At 46.0% G+C, this 19,320-nt stretch overlaps 1 protein-coding gene across 1 annotated transcript; it reads right to left on the minus strand.

Annotated features, from left to right (window-relative positions):
• Positions 1-4,619: 4,619 nt before the first annotated feature.
• Positions 4,620-18,264, minus strand: LOC309523637 (transmembrane protein 47-like). The gene is made up of 3 exons (XM_082207620.1): positions 17,874-18,264; positions 7,025-7,165; positions 4,620-5,388 (listed from the first exon to the last, which is right to left on the minus strand). Exons 1-3 carry the CDS (start codon positions 18,076-18,078, stop codon positions 5,207-5,209), a joined length of 528 nt encoding a protein of 175 aa, XP_082063746.1. The 5' UTR covers positions 18,079-18,264; the 3' UTR covers positions 4,620-5,206.
• Positions 18,265-19,320: the final 1,056 nt, after the last annotated feature.

Consider the following 19,320-nt stretch of genomic DNA (forward strand, 5'->3'; position numbering starts at 1 on the left):
GTCAACCCAGTTGTTGTTGTTTTCTCCTTTTCATTTTTCCAAGTCTTATGTTCAGTTCTCTACAATTTCTGCTACAGTTTATAATTTTTTTAAAGAAAAACTCCTGAAAATCCATCGGCATTTTAGTGCAGATTTCTCATAATAGACACATTTTTGCAAGCTATTTCCCGAATATACTGCACTATATATTGAATTGAGTTCGCATCTGTCTGGTTTTGGAAGACAATGGAGGAGTCTGCCTTTAGGGATGAGGTCAAGCTGTTGGACAGTTGCAGCACCCATTGTGGCTGGAGAGATTTATGCAGGAGAGGCATGTTTCGTTGCAGCTGAGGCAGATAATGGTGTCCAGTTGTACTGCTACAGATGCATCATGGAGTTTCTTCTCTCTGTGCTCCTCCCAGTGGTCATTTCTCCTCTGGTCACTGCTATGAAAACATGACTTGACTGCCTGCCTGACAAAGACCAATATCTTAGGTCAGGATGTTGCCAGCACTCCACTCATCACCATTTTATATAATTACAAATATATGCCCAATACAGTATGTGCATTTTTGTGTATTTTGTTTTTGCTGGAGAACTGCATCACAAAATTAGGCAAAGTGCAAATTTCAAATAATAGTAGTGTTTCAGTTCACATGGTTTGCAAAGTGTGGTAGAATCACTTTAAAATCCTAGTTGAATCAAGTTTCTTCCCTCCCTGGTAGAGACTACCTTCAGCATAGAAAGTCACACCCAAACCAGAACAGCATACCTAGCTGCTGTTGTGAATGTTAATGTGTCAAAGGTTCTAGGCACATTGTTAAACACCTGTAAGCATCTTCTGAATGCAATTTGCCATGGACAGTTTTCTAATATTTACTTAAAATAACCTAAAGGCAAAAATCTGTGAAACCCTATAGGGAGAGAATTGGCTGATTTGAAAAACGTCTCTCAAGACAAAGTACCTTTGAGAATCTGCTCAGCACATTTCCCCAACCATGGAAAGCAGCTCTCAGATAAATTGACATAAGGACAGTGTCTCTTAGGTGCAAAGTTAACCTCGTAGAAAACACATGCATAATAGAAAATCATATTCCTACTATGCATGAATTTTTCTGCAGTATGCATGCTGAAGTGGACCAACATGGTCAGAGTCAGAGAAGGGAGACAATGTTACTAAGAAAGAAGAAATGAAGTGTTTTCATTGGTACAATAAGATGCAAGAAAATACCAACCCACATATTCTTTGGGAGTTATTGTGAAATATTTATTTATCAAAGTAAATTTTACTTATTTTACTGAACTGTATCTTATTCTTTCTCTCTCTCACACACACCCTTATTGAGAAATTTCCAAGGGTTCATGCCAGTGTTGGGCAAGGTAGAAGACAATGGGAAGTGGAGCAATGAAATGACTCTTAACTTAGTACTGTGGGCTCCATTCTACTTGTGTAAAAGCCAGGGGCTTCTCTGAAAGCTCTCCCCCCCCCGCAAACTTTCAATCTAGTTAAGCAAGAAGTATAATCATAGTATAATGATAATGATTAAAATTATATAATGATTATATATAATTCTATAATAATTATATAATTATATAATGATTATATAGTATAATGGACGCGAGTGGCGCTGTGGGTTAAACCACAGAGCCTAGGACTTGCCGATCAGAAGGTCAGCGGTTCGAATCCCCGCGATGGGGTGAGCTCCTGTTGCTTGGTCCCTGCTCCTGCCAACCTAGCAGTTTGAAAGCATACCAGTGCAAGTAGATAAATAGGTACCACTCCAGCCGGAAGGTAAACGGTGTTTCCGTGCACTGCTCTGGTTCGCCAGAAGCGGCTTAGTCATGCTGGCCACATGACCCGGAAGCTGTACACCGGCTCCCTCGGCCAATAAAGCGAGATGAGTGCCGCAACCCCAGAGTCGGTAACGACTAGACCTAATGGTCAGGGGTCCCTTTACCTTTACCTATAATCATAGAGGAAAGTTTCCAAACAGCCAAAATTACTTGAGAGTGCAGAGCGAGGCTGATGAGGGGCATGACACAGCGAGCATCCTCAGGACCAGAATGGCCTGGAGGGCATCTTTTGGCCTACAGCAGGCATGGCCAAACTTGGACTGTTTTTCGGACTACAATTCCCATCATCCCTGACCACTGGTCCTGTTAGCTAAGGATGATGGGAATTGTAGTCCCACAACAGCTGGCGGGCCAAGTTTGGCCATGCCTGGCCTACAGCGTAGAGGCTCCCTACCCCTGTTATAAAATAAGTGATAAGTGTAGCTGGTGCTGAGAGCTGTTTGGAAACCCCTATTCACCTCACAGATCTATATTTCCCAGTTCCCTGGCAAGAGGGATTGATGGCTAAACCACTCAGAATTGACACTCTGCAGGGAGAATAGGGGTCTCCTAACAACTCTTAGTAAACTACAATTCCCAAAATTCTTGAGCAGGGAGCAGCCATGACTGGTACAATACAGTGGTACCTCAGGTTAAGAACTTAATTCTTTCTGGAGTTCCGTTCTTAACCTGAAGCTGTTCTTAACCTGAGGTACCACTTTAGCTAATGGGGCCTCCCGCTGCCGCCGCGCCACCGGAGCACAATTTCTGTTCTCATCCTGAAGCAAAGTTCTTAACCCGAGGTACTATTTCTGGTCTGTAACCTGAAGCGTCTGTAACCTGAAGCATCTGTTAGCTGAGGTACCACTGTACTGCGTTTAATGTTAGGTACAGATGTGACTGATGTGGTCAGCAGTGCAGATCCTGACCATAGCCACATGATGGCACAATTTTCTTCATTTCTTCCTGCACTTTATACTTACTATCAAGGTATGTTCTATGGCAGTCTGTGGCTGTGCCCACCTCATCGCAAAGGACAGCAAAAGGAAACTTTGAAGGTGACATACAGTATTTTGAAAGAAAGTGCTGATATCAAAGGAAGTTTCTGAGTGACACAGAATATTTTTCAGGCAGAAGATAAGAAAAGTTAATTTGGTAGGCAGGTAGATTGATTGGTTATTGGAAGATTTTCACATCCTAGTGCCTTGCAGATGTTTTACACTATCCCATCAGCCCCACTTGGCACCAACTCATGATGGGAATTGCAGTCCAAAACAACTAGAGGACACTCAGATGAGTAAGGTGGTGGGTGGTGGTTTTTACAACTCTAACAGCTGCTCCGTATGCACCAAACACTAGGATAGTTTTTTAAAACCCTGTCACACTCAGATTTCATGATGGGGCGGGGAGAGGGAATTCATTTATCTGGCAATAAGTAAATGAGACCATAACTAATTTGTATTCTAATGTTTCCCAGGTGCTGAGACAAAGAAGGAAGATACCTTGCCTTTATTTAGAAAAACACTGGACTTTACCTTTAGTAGAGAGAAGTGGGACCTGCAACAAAATGTTGCAGTATGGAGTACTCCTATTCAAAATGCCTCTTCTACATATTCCATTGTGTTCTTCCCTCCCTGGAGGCTTCCTGTTTCCCCCTTCCAATAGTTAGTCAGTGTCCACTGAGGATGCGGGCCTTATACCTTTTCACCATGTTACCAGGCCAAGTTGAAGGTTTTTGTGTTAACAGAGATAGCACTGAGCAACTTGAGTCCAGGATACCTTAAGGACCGCCTCCCCCACCCGAGTCCTTATATCCCAGCTCGATCACTGAAATCACGCGGAGGAGTGTTGTTAATTGTTTCCCAGGTTACAGAGACCCAGCTTGCCTCAAAACCAGAAATTGGGCATTGAGTGTTGCTGGGCTCGTAGTGGAAGGTACTTTTCTAGTGGAGATTCAGTAGGCCCATCACTTTCAACTTTTAGGCATCTCTTGGGGTTATTTTTATGCTGACAGTCCTTTGTAGTTGTTGACTTTAAATTATTATTATTATTATTATTATTATTATTATTATTATTATTATTATCATCATTATATTCTTTGTATAACAAGGTGATAAAGAATTTACCTTTATAAATAAAACAGCTGAAGTGAAATCTAGTCTTTCTCCATTAGCTGTTGAAAAATCATCTCGGCTTCTACATTCAGGTTGTTTCGTTTGTTGTAACAGAGTATGCCATGTGATATCAATTTATGAAGAAGTCAGTCTGGGTAGAGCATCTGCTTAGGACACAAAAAGTCCCAGGTTCAATCCCTAGCACTGCAGGGAACACTCGTTTGAAATCCTAAGGTGCCACGTTAGTGTAGATGAGACACAGCCCACACGGTGTCCTCTAAATGCCTTGGAATACAACTCCCCTCATCCTTGAACAAATGACCATACTTGCTGGCGCTGATAGGAATTGTAGTCCAAAACATTTGGAGTCACTATGTTGCCTACGTCCGGTGTAGACAAAGCAAGCTAGATGGGCCAATAGGAGCATTTCTTATGTCCCATTTGTGTGTGTTTTCTCAAAGAGGCAAAGAAGTTGAATGGCGCTGCCTTCCCAGTTTCTCACCCATTGTGCAAGTAACATGAGTTTCCTTACTGATTTCAATCAATCTGATGTGACTGTTTCCATCTACATTGATACCTCCCCACCAACCCTGACCTTTTCAACTCCATTCTCTGCACAAGTCCCACCCCCAGGAATGCTGAGCTGTTCAAAGCTTTCACATACATACAACACAAAAACATGCACCATGGCAATCTCATTTTAATAGGTTGGTTTATTCAACTCTGCAGCTACACAAACCCACACACTTTCTGCACAGAGCAGGGACCGAGATCACCACCAGCAAACCAGTCTCTGTGCACTTCTGGTTTCCCAGGATCAAGTGGATTTACTACTGATACATTTACAGATCCAGTTGACTTCACCCTATGCTTCCCCCACCTGTCTCCTGCATCACGTGAAAGGGTGTGTGCTAAGCACCTCAAAATAAAGGCAACCAAGTTCTACTTCAACACAGGGGGTTGTTCTCTTTAAAAATAAAGACAACGTTTCCTGCATAGAATAATAGAAACAAGCGAAAGATCTCAAGCTAGTTATTCTGTGGAGAAGTATGGCGCTTTTATAGTTTTTTGTTCCTCTAATTCTTTGAAGGGTGTCCAACTCAAGATCTCTGCATCTTCATTTTTCAAGGCGTCTGCCAGCATCTTGCCAAGATGAGGTGCACATCTGGAAGGGCCAAGTGTGCCATTCCACCACTCCTTTCCCCATTTCATCTCTCTCCTCTTGTCTACCAGTCTGGTCCCAGCAGTCTGATAATCCAGTCCAGCTCCATCTGCCTGCCTCAATAGTATGCATCTTCATACAAATCTGTACGTAAGCAGTAAAGGATGGCAGCACCCAGCATGAAAACGGCAGATCCCCAGCCTAAGCCGTAGCCCCAGTTGAACTCGTGGTAGCTCTTCAGCATGCTGCTGTCGATGAATTTGATGGGGTAGAGGATTAAGGCACAGACATGCAGAACCACTAGACCAATCCAACAAAGAAAAAAGGTCTGTTAGAAATCCAAAGAAGGAAAATACACTTGTTCCATGGAGACTTGTTCGCAACACTGGGGAGATCAGGAACAACTGATCTCCAAGTCTGCCACATTCTTGTTTCTGTGTTTACCAACATTTAAGACAATACTGCCTAGGACCCTCATACCTACAGGACCACCTCTCCTGGTATGTCCCACGGAGGACCTTATGGTCTTCAAATAAAAACATATTGGAGATCCCAGGCCACAGGAAGGTTAGGCTGGCCTCGACCAGAGCCAGGGCTTTTTCAGCTGTGGCCCCGATCTGGTGGAACACTCTGTCACAAGAGACTAGGGCCCTGCAGGATGTGACATCTTTCTGCAGGGCCTGCAAGACAGAGCTGTTCCACCAGGCCTTTGGCCAAGCACAGTCTGACCCCCTCTCTCCTTCTGTAATCCACATAGAACTCTAGGCCAATGGTTGCCATTAATTTGATCCCGAATTGATTTTAGCATGTATTATAATTAATTGACTGTGATTTTAAGTACACTGTGCTATTTTTATTTGTTGTTAGCCGCTCTGAGCCCAGCTTTGGCTGGGGAGGGTGGGATATAAATAAAATTATTATTATTATTATTATTATTATTATTATTATTATTATTATTATTATTTCAAATATTGGTCCCCAAACGCCTCTGTTCTGGAACGTTTTGGCTCCCAAAAACCAAAATGTTTTTCGGAAGTCGAACATCCGATGAGTTTCCTGAATGGATTTCATTCGACAACCAAGGTGTGGCTGCATCATGATGCTTCTTTAAAAGTCATTGCTTTCCCAAAGAATCCTGGGAACAGCCACCCATGGCTCCTTTGGTGAGGAGGAAGGGATAGGATATAAAGTCAATAAATAATAATAAGCAATAAGCTTGTTAAAGAAGGTGCTGACAACTTTTCCCCCAACAGAGCTACCAATCTCAGAGTTCCCTAGGAAGAGGGATTGAGGGATTGTTAATCCACTCTGGGAAATGTAGCTTTGTGAGGGAATAGGGGCTGTCTAATTATTTCTCAGCACCCTTAACAAACTACAGTCCCCAGGATTCTATTAGGGAAGTCAAGGCAGTTTAAAGTGGCATGATAGGGCTTTAAATGCCTGTTGTAGATTTGGCCCAAGTTCATCTGGAGTAAAAATGGAAAGGACAGCCATTGGCAATTAGCTAGGCCTTACCTACAGGTCCATTGTTGATGCTGCTTGGGTATCTGAAAGGGCATATTAGGCAAGCCCATCAAGAACTTGTAAGGTGTTTTTTTTGAAAGAAGCAAATACACAATTGCAAAGAAATGGGGTGAATGGGAGGGGTTTTAAGCTATAATGACTGTGCTTGAACATTGCAACAAAGCATAACATATATGGCTCCCACTTCACTCCTGGCCCAGCAGCAAAAGCAGTGAGCCTTGATATTTAGCCAATTTCTGATTTTAACTTTTCTATTTGGTTTTTATTGTGTGGTTTTATGTACAATTGTTGTAAACCACTCCGGTTTTATTTATTTTTATGAACAGTGGTATATAAATACATTTCAAATAAATAAATAAAAGCAGTATAGAAAGGAACTGATGTTAGAGAAGCAGAGGTTAAAGATACGTACCAGCAGCAAAAAGGAGGATGGCAACAACCCGGTAATAGCGCTTATAGATCCCCAGGCAGAAGGAAGTCAGAGACAGGAGGAATGACAGCAGAGTAATGGTGGCTGCTGTCAGGATTAACACCAAAGCAGCTATTTGCCAGTCTGTAGGAAGGGAAAGGGATAAGAAACAACTGTGAAAAAGACTCTCAAAGCACTATCAACAGATATGAGGGTCTTGTTTAGTCACCAAGAAACCTAGTGACATACACATATGCTGTTTTAGATCAGAGTTTGTCAGCTCAAGGACCACATTTCCGCCTGGGACACTTTCCGAGGGCCACATGCCTGTGGTGGGTCAGGCCAGGGTGGAAGTGAGCAGAGGAATACAATAAATGTGAATTTTGCCTTTGTGTGGTAGGCTGGTTTCTACACACAAACACAAACCCCACGCTGTCCTCCATTCCAGCAAGCAAAAGGCATGGTCAGCGTTCAAGGACACGTTCTAGCCATGCTAAAACACTCGAGGAGTTTATAATAAAATTGTTAAAAAGGAGGGGGCAGGGCAGGGCTGGTGAGGTGTGTGTGGCCTGGAAAGAATCTTGAGGGCCAAGAGGGTAGGTGGGCTGCCATTGACCCCTGGGCCTGAAGTTCCCCATCTCTGTTTTAGAGCCCACAAAGCAAAAATCCCCAAGGAAGAGGGATGGATTGTTAAACGATGCTGGAAATTCTGGCTGTGCAAGAGGAACAGCGGTCTCCTCTTGGCACTCTTAAAAAAACAGTTCCCAGGGTTCTTTGGACTGTTTATAAAATTGTGTGAGATTGGTTTAAATGTATAGATGGGGCCTGTCTCAGCAAAAAACAACAACACCCAATACAGTGGCACCTTAAGGCAGGCTTCCTCAAACTCGGCCCTCCAGATGTTTTGAGACTACAATTCCTATCATCCCTGACTAGCTAGGGATCATGGCAATTGTAGGCCAAAAACATCTGAAGGGCTGAGTTTGAGGAAGCCTGCCTTAAGGTCTAACTTACACACCTTACTAATTTTTAAGGCTCTATTGTTTCTGCAGAACTGTAGCAATCGGTCCTTGAGAATCCACTTACTCAACCCAATTGCTGAACACATCTTCCCATCAGCCAATAAGCTGCACAGACTCTGGCTGGATATACAAATTCAGCTATTCATGTGTATAGGCATTTACTCTATAGCTCTGCCAAGGCATCCTGCTCCTCCCCTCTGCATAGGTGCTTCTATTTTGGCTGAGTAATCACTGGCACTCAGTGGCGTAGCGTGGGGGGTGCCAGGGGTGCCGGCGCAACATCTGGGGGGGCGCGCTCGCTGCCTCCGGAGTCGCCGAAGAGCCTCGGGCGCAGGCTGTAGCGGAGCCGCATGTCTCGCGGAACCGACGAGTTGTGCGTGCGTCCGGGCTGAAGGCGCCCAGCAGGCAGCGGCTCTCAGCGCTCGCCGCGGAGGACGCGCCAGGCAGCCCCTCTTCACAGCCCTGCCTCCGCCGGTGCTGCTGCAGCTGCTGGACAGTTGCATTTTCCTCGCCTCTCTGCCCCCCTCCTCCTCCGGGCAAGCGGCGTCGTTTGGGCGGCAGTGCCAGCGGCAACTCGCAGGTTAGGGGTTAGGGGGGGCGCAAATTACTTGCGTTGCCCCGGGTGCTGACAACTCACGCTACGCCGCTGCTGGCACTCACAGCCTGCTCACTGGAAACTGAGAGAACGAATGCTTAATCTAACAGAAATAAGAGCTGAATTTCCAGCCAAGTTGCCTACTTGATGGCATAAATCATTTATCCTGTGATACAAAGTGAGAAAGGCAGAGGCTACAGACTTGTCTAGTCATGGAAATGTGAAGTTGTATTTCTCACCTCCAAACCTAACGCAGAGTATCCACAAGGGCCCCCACCCCATTTTGTATTTATTGAGGACAGAGATCATTCAGGTCTCTGACCATCTGGGGTCCTCTATGACCACCCCAGTATTGGCCATGAGAGCTTTAAAAACAGGAGAAACTAGGTTTTGAAAGACCTTCAATGCAGGGGGTATAAGTGAGGTATCACCTTCCCTGCTTCTAAGATTCCCAGAGCTATCTGACTGGCTGCTATTTGCAAACAAATGGCAGGGCTAGACATAAAATCACATAAAAGATGGGGTAAGCTTGTTTTCTCCTGCTTCAGAGGGCAGGCCTCAAACCAATGGCTTCAAGTTACAAGAAAGGAGACTGCGACTAAACATCAGGAAGAACTTTCTGACAGAAGGAGCTGTCCAATACTGGAGCAATCTCCCTACAAAAGTGGTGGGCTCTCCTTCCTTGGAGGTTTTTAAGCAGAGGCTGGATGGCCATCTGTCATGTGTGATCTAGTCGAGATTCTTGCATTGCAGGGGGTTGGACTAGATGACCCTCAAGGTCCCTTCCAACTCTAAAAGTTCTATGAGCATATTACTGTGAACATCCAACAAGCATCCAACAAGACTCTTCTATGTTCTTATTTCCCTGAGTCTGAAAGGGCAGCATACTCTGGGCCTTTGGCTGCTGGGAGGTTGCCACGCCATGGCATACAGAGCTATAGATCAGTGGACCATCTACCTCAGTATTGTCTACACTGACTGGCAGCAGCTCTCCAGGGTTTGGGGCAGAGGGCCTTCCCAATATGTCAGTGCTGCAGAACAGAACCTGGGCCTGAACCTCTGCCATCGAACTGTGTTTCCCCCCAAAATGCTTTGTATGCAGAAGGTCACGGGTTCAGTCCACAGCATTTCCAGGTAGAATTGGAAATTTCTGCTATTGAAACCCTGGAGAATTGCAGGCAGTCAGTGCAGACAATACTGAGTTCTACAGACCAGCAGATTGACTTGGTATAAGGGAGTTTCCTATATCCCTGCCTCCCTTGGCAAGCGGAAGACCAAATTGGCCCTATCCTTCACAGATAAAGGAGCAGTAGCTGCGGGATACTCGCTCCCTCTCCTCCCCTCCCCTCTGCTTCAACTACCATTTTTTCTGGAACTGCTGTGGTGATGGAGATAGCATACTCTGTCCCCATTCATCACCAGTGAGAGGAGTATATCTGTGTGTGAATATTGGTTTTTAAATATTATTACAACTTGTCATCTGTAAGCACTTTGAAAATCATTTGATTGCAAGGTGTGAATATATAAATAAAACCAACCACACCTTGCAATATATATTTATATGATTTGTCGGGAGGTGAGCTTGCATAGCTAGCACAGTGTGATGCTGTGCATGTACGAATTAGGAAAAAATAAGGCATAGGCTTCAGCTTCCGGGGAATCCCACTTAAACAAACTAAGTAAGTAAAACAACTCCAAATTCCTAGCCCTTGTGACTATGGAAGCCACATTGAAAGCATGCAAACAAATATCTGCTGATTCTCAGAGGGCAGAGGCAGACTGAATAAGACCCAGAGGGCAGGTCTTCAGAACCCTGCGCAGCTGCTTACTGCCCTCCCCAGTAAGAAATGCAAAATTATGCAAATTAAGGAACTTTGCCTATTTCTGCTTGTATATGCACGCATGATTTATAGAGACCACAGGAAAGGTCAGTGGAATCAAACAATACATGCAGCTTCAGTCAGCATCAGTCACCAATACCAGTAATATATTTAATTTTCTTCCATAGTCTAATGGCACATCTTCAGCATAAGCAACAAGACAAGGGAAAGGCAGCATAAGGGGGAGTTGATAAAACAGCTTTCTAGGCAGACGCATGGATAAAGCATATCCTGGGATGGGAATGATTCTGAACCAGGTTGGAACAACAGAAATAAGCTAGTGAATCATCTGGAATCACAGGCCCTTTTACTATCTGCCTATTGTGACAACAAAGGACTGGTTCCCAGTTCCTATTAATCAGCAGTTAATTGTGACCAAGTCAGATGCAGCAGCAAGAGGTCTGTTTAACTTTAGGGACATCTGTGAGGCAAGGAGAAAGGGGCCTCCTCTTTGAAGGATGACCCGGCTAAATTCCCACAACGTTTCCACCCAGCTCTTCTCCACAGCTTTTAAAATAATAGCTGTCCAGGAGTGCAGTTTGTTAACTGTGACTATAGAGCAGCCTTCCTCAACCTGGATGCTTTGAACTACAGTTTCCATCACCCCTGACCCCTGACCCATGCTGGCTGGGGCTGATGGGAGTTGTGGTCCCAGCAATCTATAGAACAAAGCCAGATTGCCCTCCAACATGTGAGGCCCCAAACTGGGATGCCCTTCTTCCCGACCATACTCCCATGCAAGCCGCATGACCTGCATGAGATCATGGAGCCCAAAAGATGTGCTTTTCTGGGGCCATGATCTTGCATCCACACAAGCAGTGCCATATTTATGTATAAGCTAAACAAGCTATAGCTTAGGGCCCCACTCTCTCGGGGCCCCAAAAAAATTTAAAGGAAAAAACGTGTTTGCATTATTAAGTTTGTTATGAATAAAAAATCATTATAAATTAGAGCTTTATAATTATTTCACTATTAATATACTTCTTAATTGTATTTCAGTTCAACAATTACTTTGATAAAATACATATTTTGTTATGTGCAAATGGATTTCGATACCTGTTAGGTCCATAAATTACCATATAGCTTATATTCAACACAAAAAACAGCGACAATTTGTTGTTGACAAAGGACAGCTGGACATATAAAGGGCCCCATTACCTTCAGTAGCTTAGGGCCTCATCAAACCTAAATCCGTCCCTGCACACGAGATCACAGCCTCAATAAAGCACTTTTTCGGGGTGAGATCATGGCACCCCAAATGGCCACTGTGCTCTCATGGAGAAAAATGGGATGTTCTGGTTTTTCCAGGACACTTGCGAAGAATGGTACACTATAAGTACATGCTTACTCTGCCTACTGGTTAATCCAGTACTGACCTGGTACTCACCAGGCTGGGGGAGCGGCTCTAGAATCTAGACATCCTGGTCTTGTGGCGGAAAGGGGGTGGGCAACTGTCTTACGTCCTCCCCCGCCCCTTTACATGCTGATGTGTATTATATTGTTCAAAGTGTGGCAAGCAAACCCAGCTGCTGTCAGGGGTGCTGGACTTCTGCTCAAAGGCCTTCCTATGACTACTTCCTGCAGGTGCTAAGAATGTCAAACTATTCACTTCCCCAACAATGAGATGCTGGACAGGACACACTACGAGGCTATCAGCAGACAAGACTGCCTTTGCAACTATGGTCACATCCACACCATCCGTTTAAAGCATATGACTTCTCCCAAAGAATCCCCAAAGGGGACTGCAGTGTGCTAAGGGCACAGGGAACTGTAACTCTGTGAGGGGTAAAACTACAGCTCTCATTGTTCTTTGGGGAAAGCTTTAATGCAGGGGTCAGCAACCTTTTTCAGCCGTGGGCTGGTCCACTGTGCCTCAGACCATGTGGGGGACTGGACTATATTTTTTGGGGGGGGGATAATGAACGAATTCCTACGCCCCACAAATAACCCAGAGATGCATTTTAAATAAAAGTACACATTCTACTCCTGTAAAAACACACTGATTCCTGAACTGTCTGCAGGTTGGATTGAGAAGGCAACTGGGCCACATCCGGCCCTCAGGCCTTAGGTTGCCTACCTCTGCTTTAATGGATGGTGTGGATGCAACCCAAGGAAGGCAATTGACAGCTGCTTCAATGTTTACGTGACATCCCCTGCACTCCTTTCACCACCACAAACACCTCAATTTCGAACCAGACTTACTGAGCATGCTCCAGTATATGTTTCTAGTAGGACTGCAGCTCTTAGGAACTGTCAGCCCAGGACTTAGAAAAACAAAAACAGAACCATACAGAGCAACTGAGTCACCACTGCTCACCATCCTGTTCCTGGCACAGCTGGGAGGACTCAGAGGTTCCGCTGCCAGCTGTGAGGCATCCCCGCAGGCATCAGGCCCTAACTGATCCAAGATCCACAGAAGAGCTTTCCGGATAAACAGAACAATTTTCACTATGCCAGAAGTGGTTTAGAGAACAGGGTGGCCTTTGCCTCCATGGGAAAGGCAGCTACACTTTGGACGCCAGAGGGAGAGGGAGGAGCTTTCTCATCGGAGATGGGTAGAAATGCTAGATTTAAAAATAAAGTGAAATTTTTATTTGTTTTGCTGAAGGCCTGCTATAGGGACAAAGAACCAAGCACAGGGAATCATGATTTGATCTAGGCATTTGGGCTTAACCCATCTGTGGGATTTGAATTCAAGTAGCTAGAGGGGAATTCTCAAACCTGAATCAGGCATGGGGGGCCATTCAGCCTTCCAGATGTGCCTCAGCAACAACTCGTCAGCCCCTGCAAGCATGGCCAAAGGCCAGAGATGACAGCTGTTTTCAGCAACATCTGCAGGGCTGCAGGTTCCCCAGACAAGTGATACATCCCTACTGAATACCTTCACTGTTCCAGCTCCACCAGCACCCTCAGCTGTCAGCCCTTGCTCTCTTTCTCAAGCTGCTTTTTGTCTCAGGAGAAGACTGGAAAAGTCGGTTTCCCAGTTCTAACTTGCAGCAGAGAAAAAGCAGACTTTTTTTATTACAGAAGCTTGAATTGAAGAATCTCTACATGGAACAAAAATGGACCTAACTGCTGCAAATTTGGATGGGTGTGTAGGATTATGGGTGTCTGCAGGATTATTATTTTTCTGGCGGAGGGCAGGCTAGTTAAAAGCTACAAATAAACAAACACATGCAACTGAAAGGTGGGAGCATGCAGGTTTCTCATAGAACAAAAGAAAAGTGCCTGCACATTTTGCCTCGTATCACAGGTCCTACAAATGCTAGAAGCTCTCTTTTTAAACTGAACGCTGTGGAATCTGGGGATCACGCTCCATCTAAAGCAAGGGCGACTGACCTCTCTATCACCTCATCCACCCTTCCTTCATGGGGAATCTGAGTTCCCCCAAACCCCTCTTCTATGAAGTCGCCTACTCCTCAAGCTGAGCAGGGGAGAGCAGAAGACAGTGAAGGACTCTAGCCAGTAAGCAGGTGGTCAGCAGAAGAGCCTGACAATAAATCACAGGTTTGAGCTCCAGAGCGCAGCCTGGATAGCAAATGGCACACATCTGTTACTCTCCTTGCGAAGACTAAAGAGCCTTCACACCCAAGACAAATGTCAAACACTTCTCTCCTCCTCCCCACCTACCCCCCCCAGCAGCCATTTCCAATTTGCAGGCTTGAATTGCTGCGAAAAGAAAAGAAAAATGCCTTTGCAAGGAGTTCCCCAGCTGCCTCCCCCAGCACCTGTTGCATTTCTGATTATTGTGTCTCTGGCTCTACTGCCAAAACAATAGAGGAAAAGACAATGGCAGCGCTTGTTCAATAGGTAATTGGCCCTGTTGTGCCATTAGGTGGTAACCCCCATGCTATAAACTAGGGAGAAGGTGGTAGCAGCAAGCTACTTTAAGAGAATCTGGAAAAAAATTAAGAGGCTCACACTTAACCTTCAGGTATTCACTGTACCTTGATGCCTTATGAGGAACGGCTAAGGGAGCTGGGCATGTTTAGCCTGGAGAAGAGGAGGTTAAGGGGTGATATGATAGCCATGTTCAAATATATAAAGGATGTCACATAGAGGAGGGAGAAAGGTTGTTTTCTGCTGCTCCAGAGAAGCGGACATGGAGCAATGGATCCAAACTACAAGAAATAGGTTTCCACCTAAACATTAGGAAGAACTTCCTGATAGTAAGAGCTGTTCGACAGTGGAATTTGCTGCCAAGGAGTGTGGTGGAGTCTCCTTCTTTGGAGGTCTTTAAGCAGAGGCTTGACAGCCATATGTCAGGAGTGCTCTGATGGTGTTTCCTGCTTGGCAGGGGGTTGGACTCGATGGCCCTTGTGGTCTCTTCCAGTTCTATGATTCTATGATTCTATGAATCATAGGTCCGTATAGTAAAAGCCATGGTTTTCCCAGTAGTGATGTATGGAAGTGAGAGCTGGACCATAAAGAAGGCTGATCGCCGAAGAATTGATGCTTTTGAATTATGGTGCTGGAGAAGACTCTTGAGAGTCCCATGGACTGCAAGAAGATCAAACCTCTCCATTCTGAAGGAAATCAGCCCTGAGTGCTCACTGGAAGGACAGATCGTGAAACTGAGGCTCCAATACTTTGGCCACCTCATGAGAAGAGAGGACTCCCTGGAAAAGACCCTGATGTTGGGAAAGATGGAGGGCACAAGGAGAAGGGGACGACAGAGAATGAGATGGTTGGATGGTGTTCTTGAAGCTACTAGCTTGAGTTTGATCAAACTGCGGGAGGCAGTGGAGGACAGAAGTGCCTGGCGTGCTCTGGTCCATGGGGTCACGAAGAGTCGGACACGACTAAACGACTAAACAACAACATGAAACTTACACTGAGGCAGCAAGCAGGTCTCACTTCCACCCCTTTCACCTAGTGAAAAGGCCACAACCCTTTCTAGGAAATCTACTGCCTTACCGACCACCATTCATGCCTCCCTAACTGGAAGCTAGGCTACTGTCATGTATGTACCTGGGGCTCCCCTTGAGGCCTGCTTGCAAATTTCTGAAGATTCATTAGCTGGCAGGCCAGCTCCCAATGGAGGTTGACTTGGATGTGATACCAGAGCGCTGTTTATTGCAGCCTCCAATAACTCAGGCTGTGTAGTGGAACCCAGGTTCAAATCTCTATTCCCTTGGTAACCTTTGGACAGTCACTCTATTTCTGCACAGCCTACCTTACAACAGTGATGAAGGAGAGAAAAAGAAGGGGTGTGTGTGCAGGCTGCTTTTAAAAATAAACAGTTATTCCAAGATCCCTGCTTTCCTGGAAATATTTTTTTTTAATAGAAAAACAGAAGTAAGACATTTGCAACAGAACAAGAGGCCATGCCCCAAAGAGCCAAGAATACAGTCCTAACAAGTTACAGCTGCCAGAAGTCAAAATCCCTGGACACTGCTGCAATGGGAACTTCTTTACAGTCTTGGCAAACCAGATTTACTTATACCAGGGAAGTCCTCCTTTTAACCCAAACCCTTCTGCTGAGTGAACCTATGTACTAACGCATACACAGCCCAAAATCCTACAGCTTCATCTGAACTTAGGGCCTTTCCAGACTGGGGTTTTTTTGGGGAGGGTGTCTTCTATAACATGTCATTGGTGCAGTAATACTACATTTAGTTCCACTTTATTAATGATCTTGTGATGCTTCCTCACTGTTTCTGCACTACTGCCATCTGCAAGGGCAACTTGCACGATGCCAGAAGGAGAGCAGGCCAATTACCTGCCCCCCCCCAAAAAAGAAAAAAACCATTTATGGTATGAAAAGTTACAGGATTTCAGCAGGAAGCTATGTGATGTGCACTGATTGGAAACAAAGCAGTATGTTCACCCAAAAACTTCTGCTAGCACAAACAGTACTGAAAGCAGAATTGAATGTGACCACCCTGATACCACCATGAGCATGTTACCATTATGACTTACTTTACCGGTATGTCAAAATCAATGCTGCTTCAGGAATGGTCACTGCAATTATTTTATATATACAGTGGTATGAACGTGATCCGTTCTGGAGCCCTGTTCGCATCTAGAAGTAAACGTAAGTAGCGACGGCATGTCTGCACACAGGCGCACTGCTTTTCACCACTTCTGTGCATGCACGTGGTGTCATTTTGAGCATCTGCGCTTGCGCAAGTGGCGAAACCCGGAAGTAACGTGCTCCATTACTTCCGGGTTGCCAAGAAGCGCAACTCGAACGCGCTCAACTCGAAGCATCTTCAACCCGAGGTATGACTGTACTGTATTTCGGCTGCAATCCCATGTACACTTACCCAAGGGGTAAGTCTTGTGTGCTTCCTTCTGAGTTAGTCACATTTAGGATCACACTCTCAGTGGTGCACAAACCTTCTTTATGACAACCTTGATACAGCTGCTGGCCTTCTAAGGCTACACAACAAAATAGTTTGTTGTCCAGATGGCTTCAATACCAAGCTAGCTTCCTTTCCCCCCCTTACAGACCCTCATCCCTCTTTGATTTAACATCTGACCTGCTCAACAACTTTCTTTGCTGGTGGCACAGCTCTGGTCTCCAACAGAAGAGAACACACCCACACCCAACATCTGTCGATTGAAGAAATTGCCTCACACAGCCTAATGGTAGCACTGGCCTTGTATTTCCCCTCTGACTCCACTGCTTATGTTTTATGCATGCATATGGAGTGTGGCTGGAGAAGATTGCAAGTCTTAAAATACACACAAACAAACCCACACATATAGGCACATAGGAATCTGCCTTACACCAACCCAGACCATTGGTCAATCTTGCTCAGTACTGTCCACACTGACTGAATAAACTTGGGGTGCTCTGCTTTCAAGCTGGATGCTGTACCACTGTGCTGAAGACAGCAGGTGCCTGAGATCACACTAACCCACCCCCAACCCCCTGGCCTGCTGGATGTTGTGCATATATATGACCTTTTGGATGCTGCTGGAACACAATTCCCATTCTCCCTGACTATGCTGGCTGGGACTTGTAGTCCAACAGTATCAGGGAGTGGGGCGGCGGCGGGGGAGGGGCGGGCATGTTCTCCATCTGTTCAATGCAGAAAGCTGCCTTACACCAAGTCAGACCACTGGTCTGCTCAGCTCAGCATCTTCTGCCCTAGTATTCTTCAAGATAACACTCCATGCAGTTGATAAAAGTATATTCTAGTTCTCAGGAGCTGATGCCATTAAATTCCCATTTGGTGGGATGAGGCAGGATTTCGATTTTGGAAAATGCCTAAAGAATAAATACTGTATAGCAATACTTTGCCCGCCGCCCCCCCCCCCTTTTCCCAGGCGCAACCAAGTCTCTTTGCTGCCCGACTCCTCGTGCATGTTTCCAGCATTTCTAACTCTCCCCGGGGGCCCCTTACCAGTCCGGAGGGTGGAGCTGCACTCCCAAACATCATCCCGGTCTTGCATACAAGACACCCAGAGGGAGCGGGAGTAGCGCTCCGACGTGACCCAGGCAGGGCTCAGAAGGGCGGCCACGTCTAGGGCGAGAGCGATGAAGGCGCACAGCAGGGCTATCAGCTTGAAAGGACGGAGCAGGAAGCCGTCCTCATCTGCGGCCGACATCCCCACGAACTGCTTTGGCACGGGTGAGAAACAGTCTGCAGACGCGAACAGGATTAGGAAGAAGGCGCCCGTCGGCTGGATGTCTGTCTCCGAGAGCGCACCGATATCTGCGGCAGCTATTGGCTCTGCAAAGCTTTGGAAAGGCGGAGGAGGAGGAATAGCGCGCCCGGGACTATCGGACCCGGCTAGACTCTGCAAAGTTTGCAAAGCAGCGGCCCCGCGTGTCCCTCCCAGCCCCAGATCCCACCCCTTTGACCCCGCCCCAGGCACTGTCCGGTGGGGGGCAAGCTCTCCGGATCCTAGAGGCAGCCGGACTTTCCTGAACGATGAAGCTAGGGCTGTCTGTCTCTCTGCACCAAACTGACTTTTTCTTTTCTCCCTCTATCAAAGACACCTGTTCCGTTAACAGCTGTATGGCAGGCTGGAATCATAAGCAAGCTCTTCGCGCGCCCTGATTATCCGTGCGAAGAAGGCTACACCCGATTAATTTCTACCTGTCGCAACAGGAGTAGGGGGGAGGGAGAGTGCGGAGAGTAGCAATCCAAACTGGAAAGGAGAAGCTGCTCGCCCCCTTTTGTATAGTTTCCGAGCTCAGAACCCCTCTATTTATCAAAGGGTACCTTGACTTGTACTGTATATGCATTAGATCTGAACTGAAGAAGGATTGAGGTAACAGGTGATTTAATACTGGTCCAGTAAATAGCCCCCCACGATTATGATGGGAGAAGAGGGAGAATAACAATAAACTTCATAATCATTATCACATTTATATCCTGTCTTTCCCACCAACAAGCTCAAGGCTGTCTCCCCCAGCCCCCCCCCCCCCATCCTGCTGCTTGAGGGAAAGGACAAAAAAACCATAGAATTGTAGAGCTGGAAGGGGCTACCAAGGGTCATCTAGTCCAACCCCCTGCAATGCAAGGGTGGCAAGATAGCGGCACTCTCCATTCTGCATACGGGAGCCAAATGAACCAGCGGTTGACTCTTACTTAGGTGCTAGTGAGAGAGATGGATAACTTTGCTGCACCTGAGACAGCATGCCAGGTTAGGGAGCTGGGAGCTTAGACTGAGCAGCCATGGGGCTACCCTGGCTGTCCTCAACATCTGCTGCTTGAGGTATTTGCCTCCTTTTGCCCCATGGTAGAGCTGGTCCTTCTGCTCCCTTTATCTTCTTCACAGGTTCCCTGTTTTTCTTTTATGTATTAAGGTTGCCCCTTTAGGCTATAGCTTTCACAAGACAGC

The sequence above is a fragment of the Podarcis vaucheri genome, assembly GCF_965113315.1.
Source record: "Podarcis vaucheri genome assembly, chromosome: Z".
Lineage (NCBI taxonomy): Eukaryota > Metazoa > Chordata > Lepidosauria > Squamata > Lacertidae > Podarcis > Podarcis vaucheri.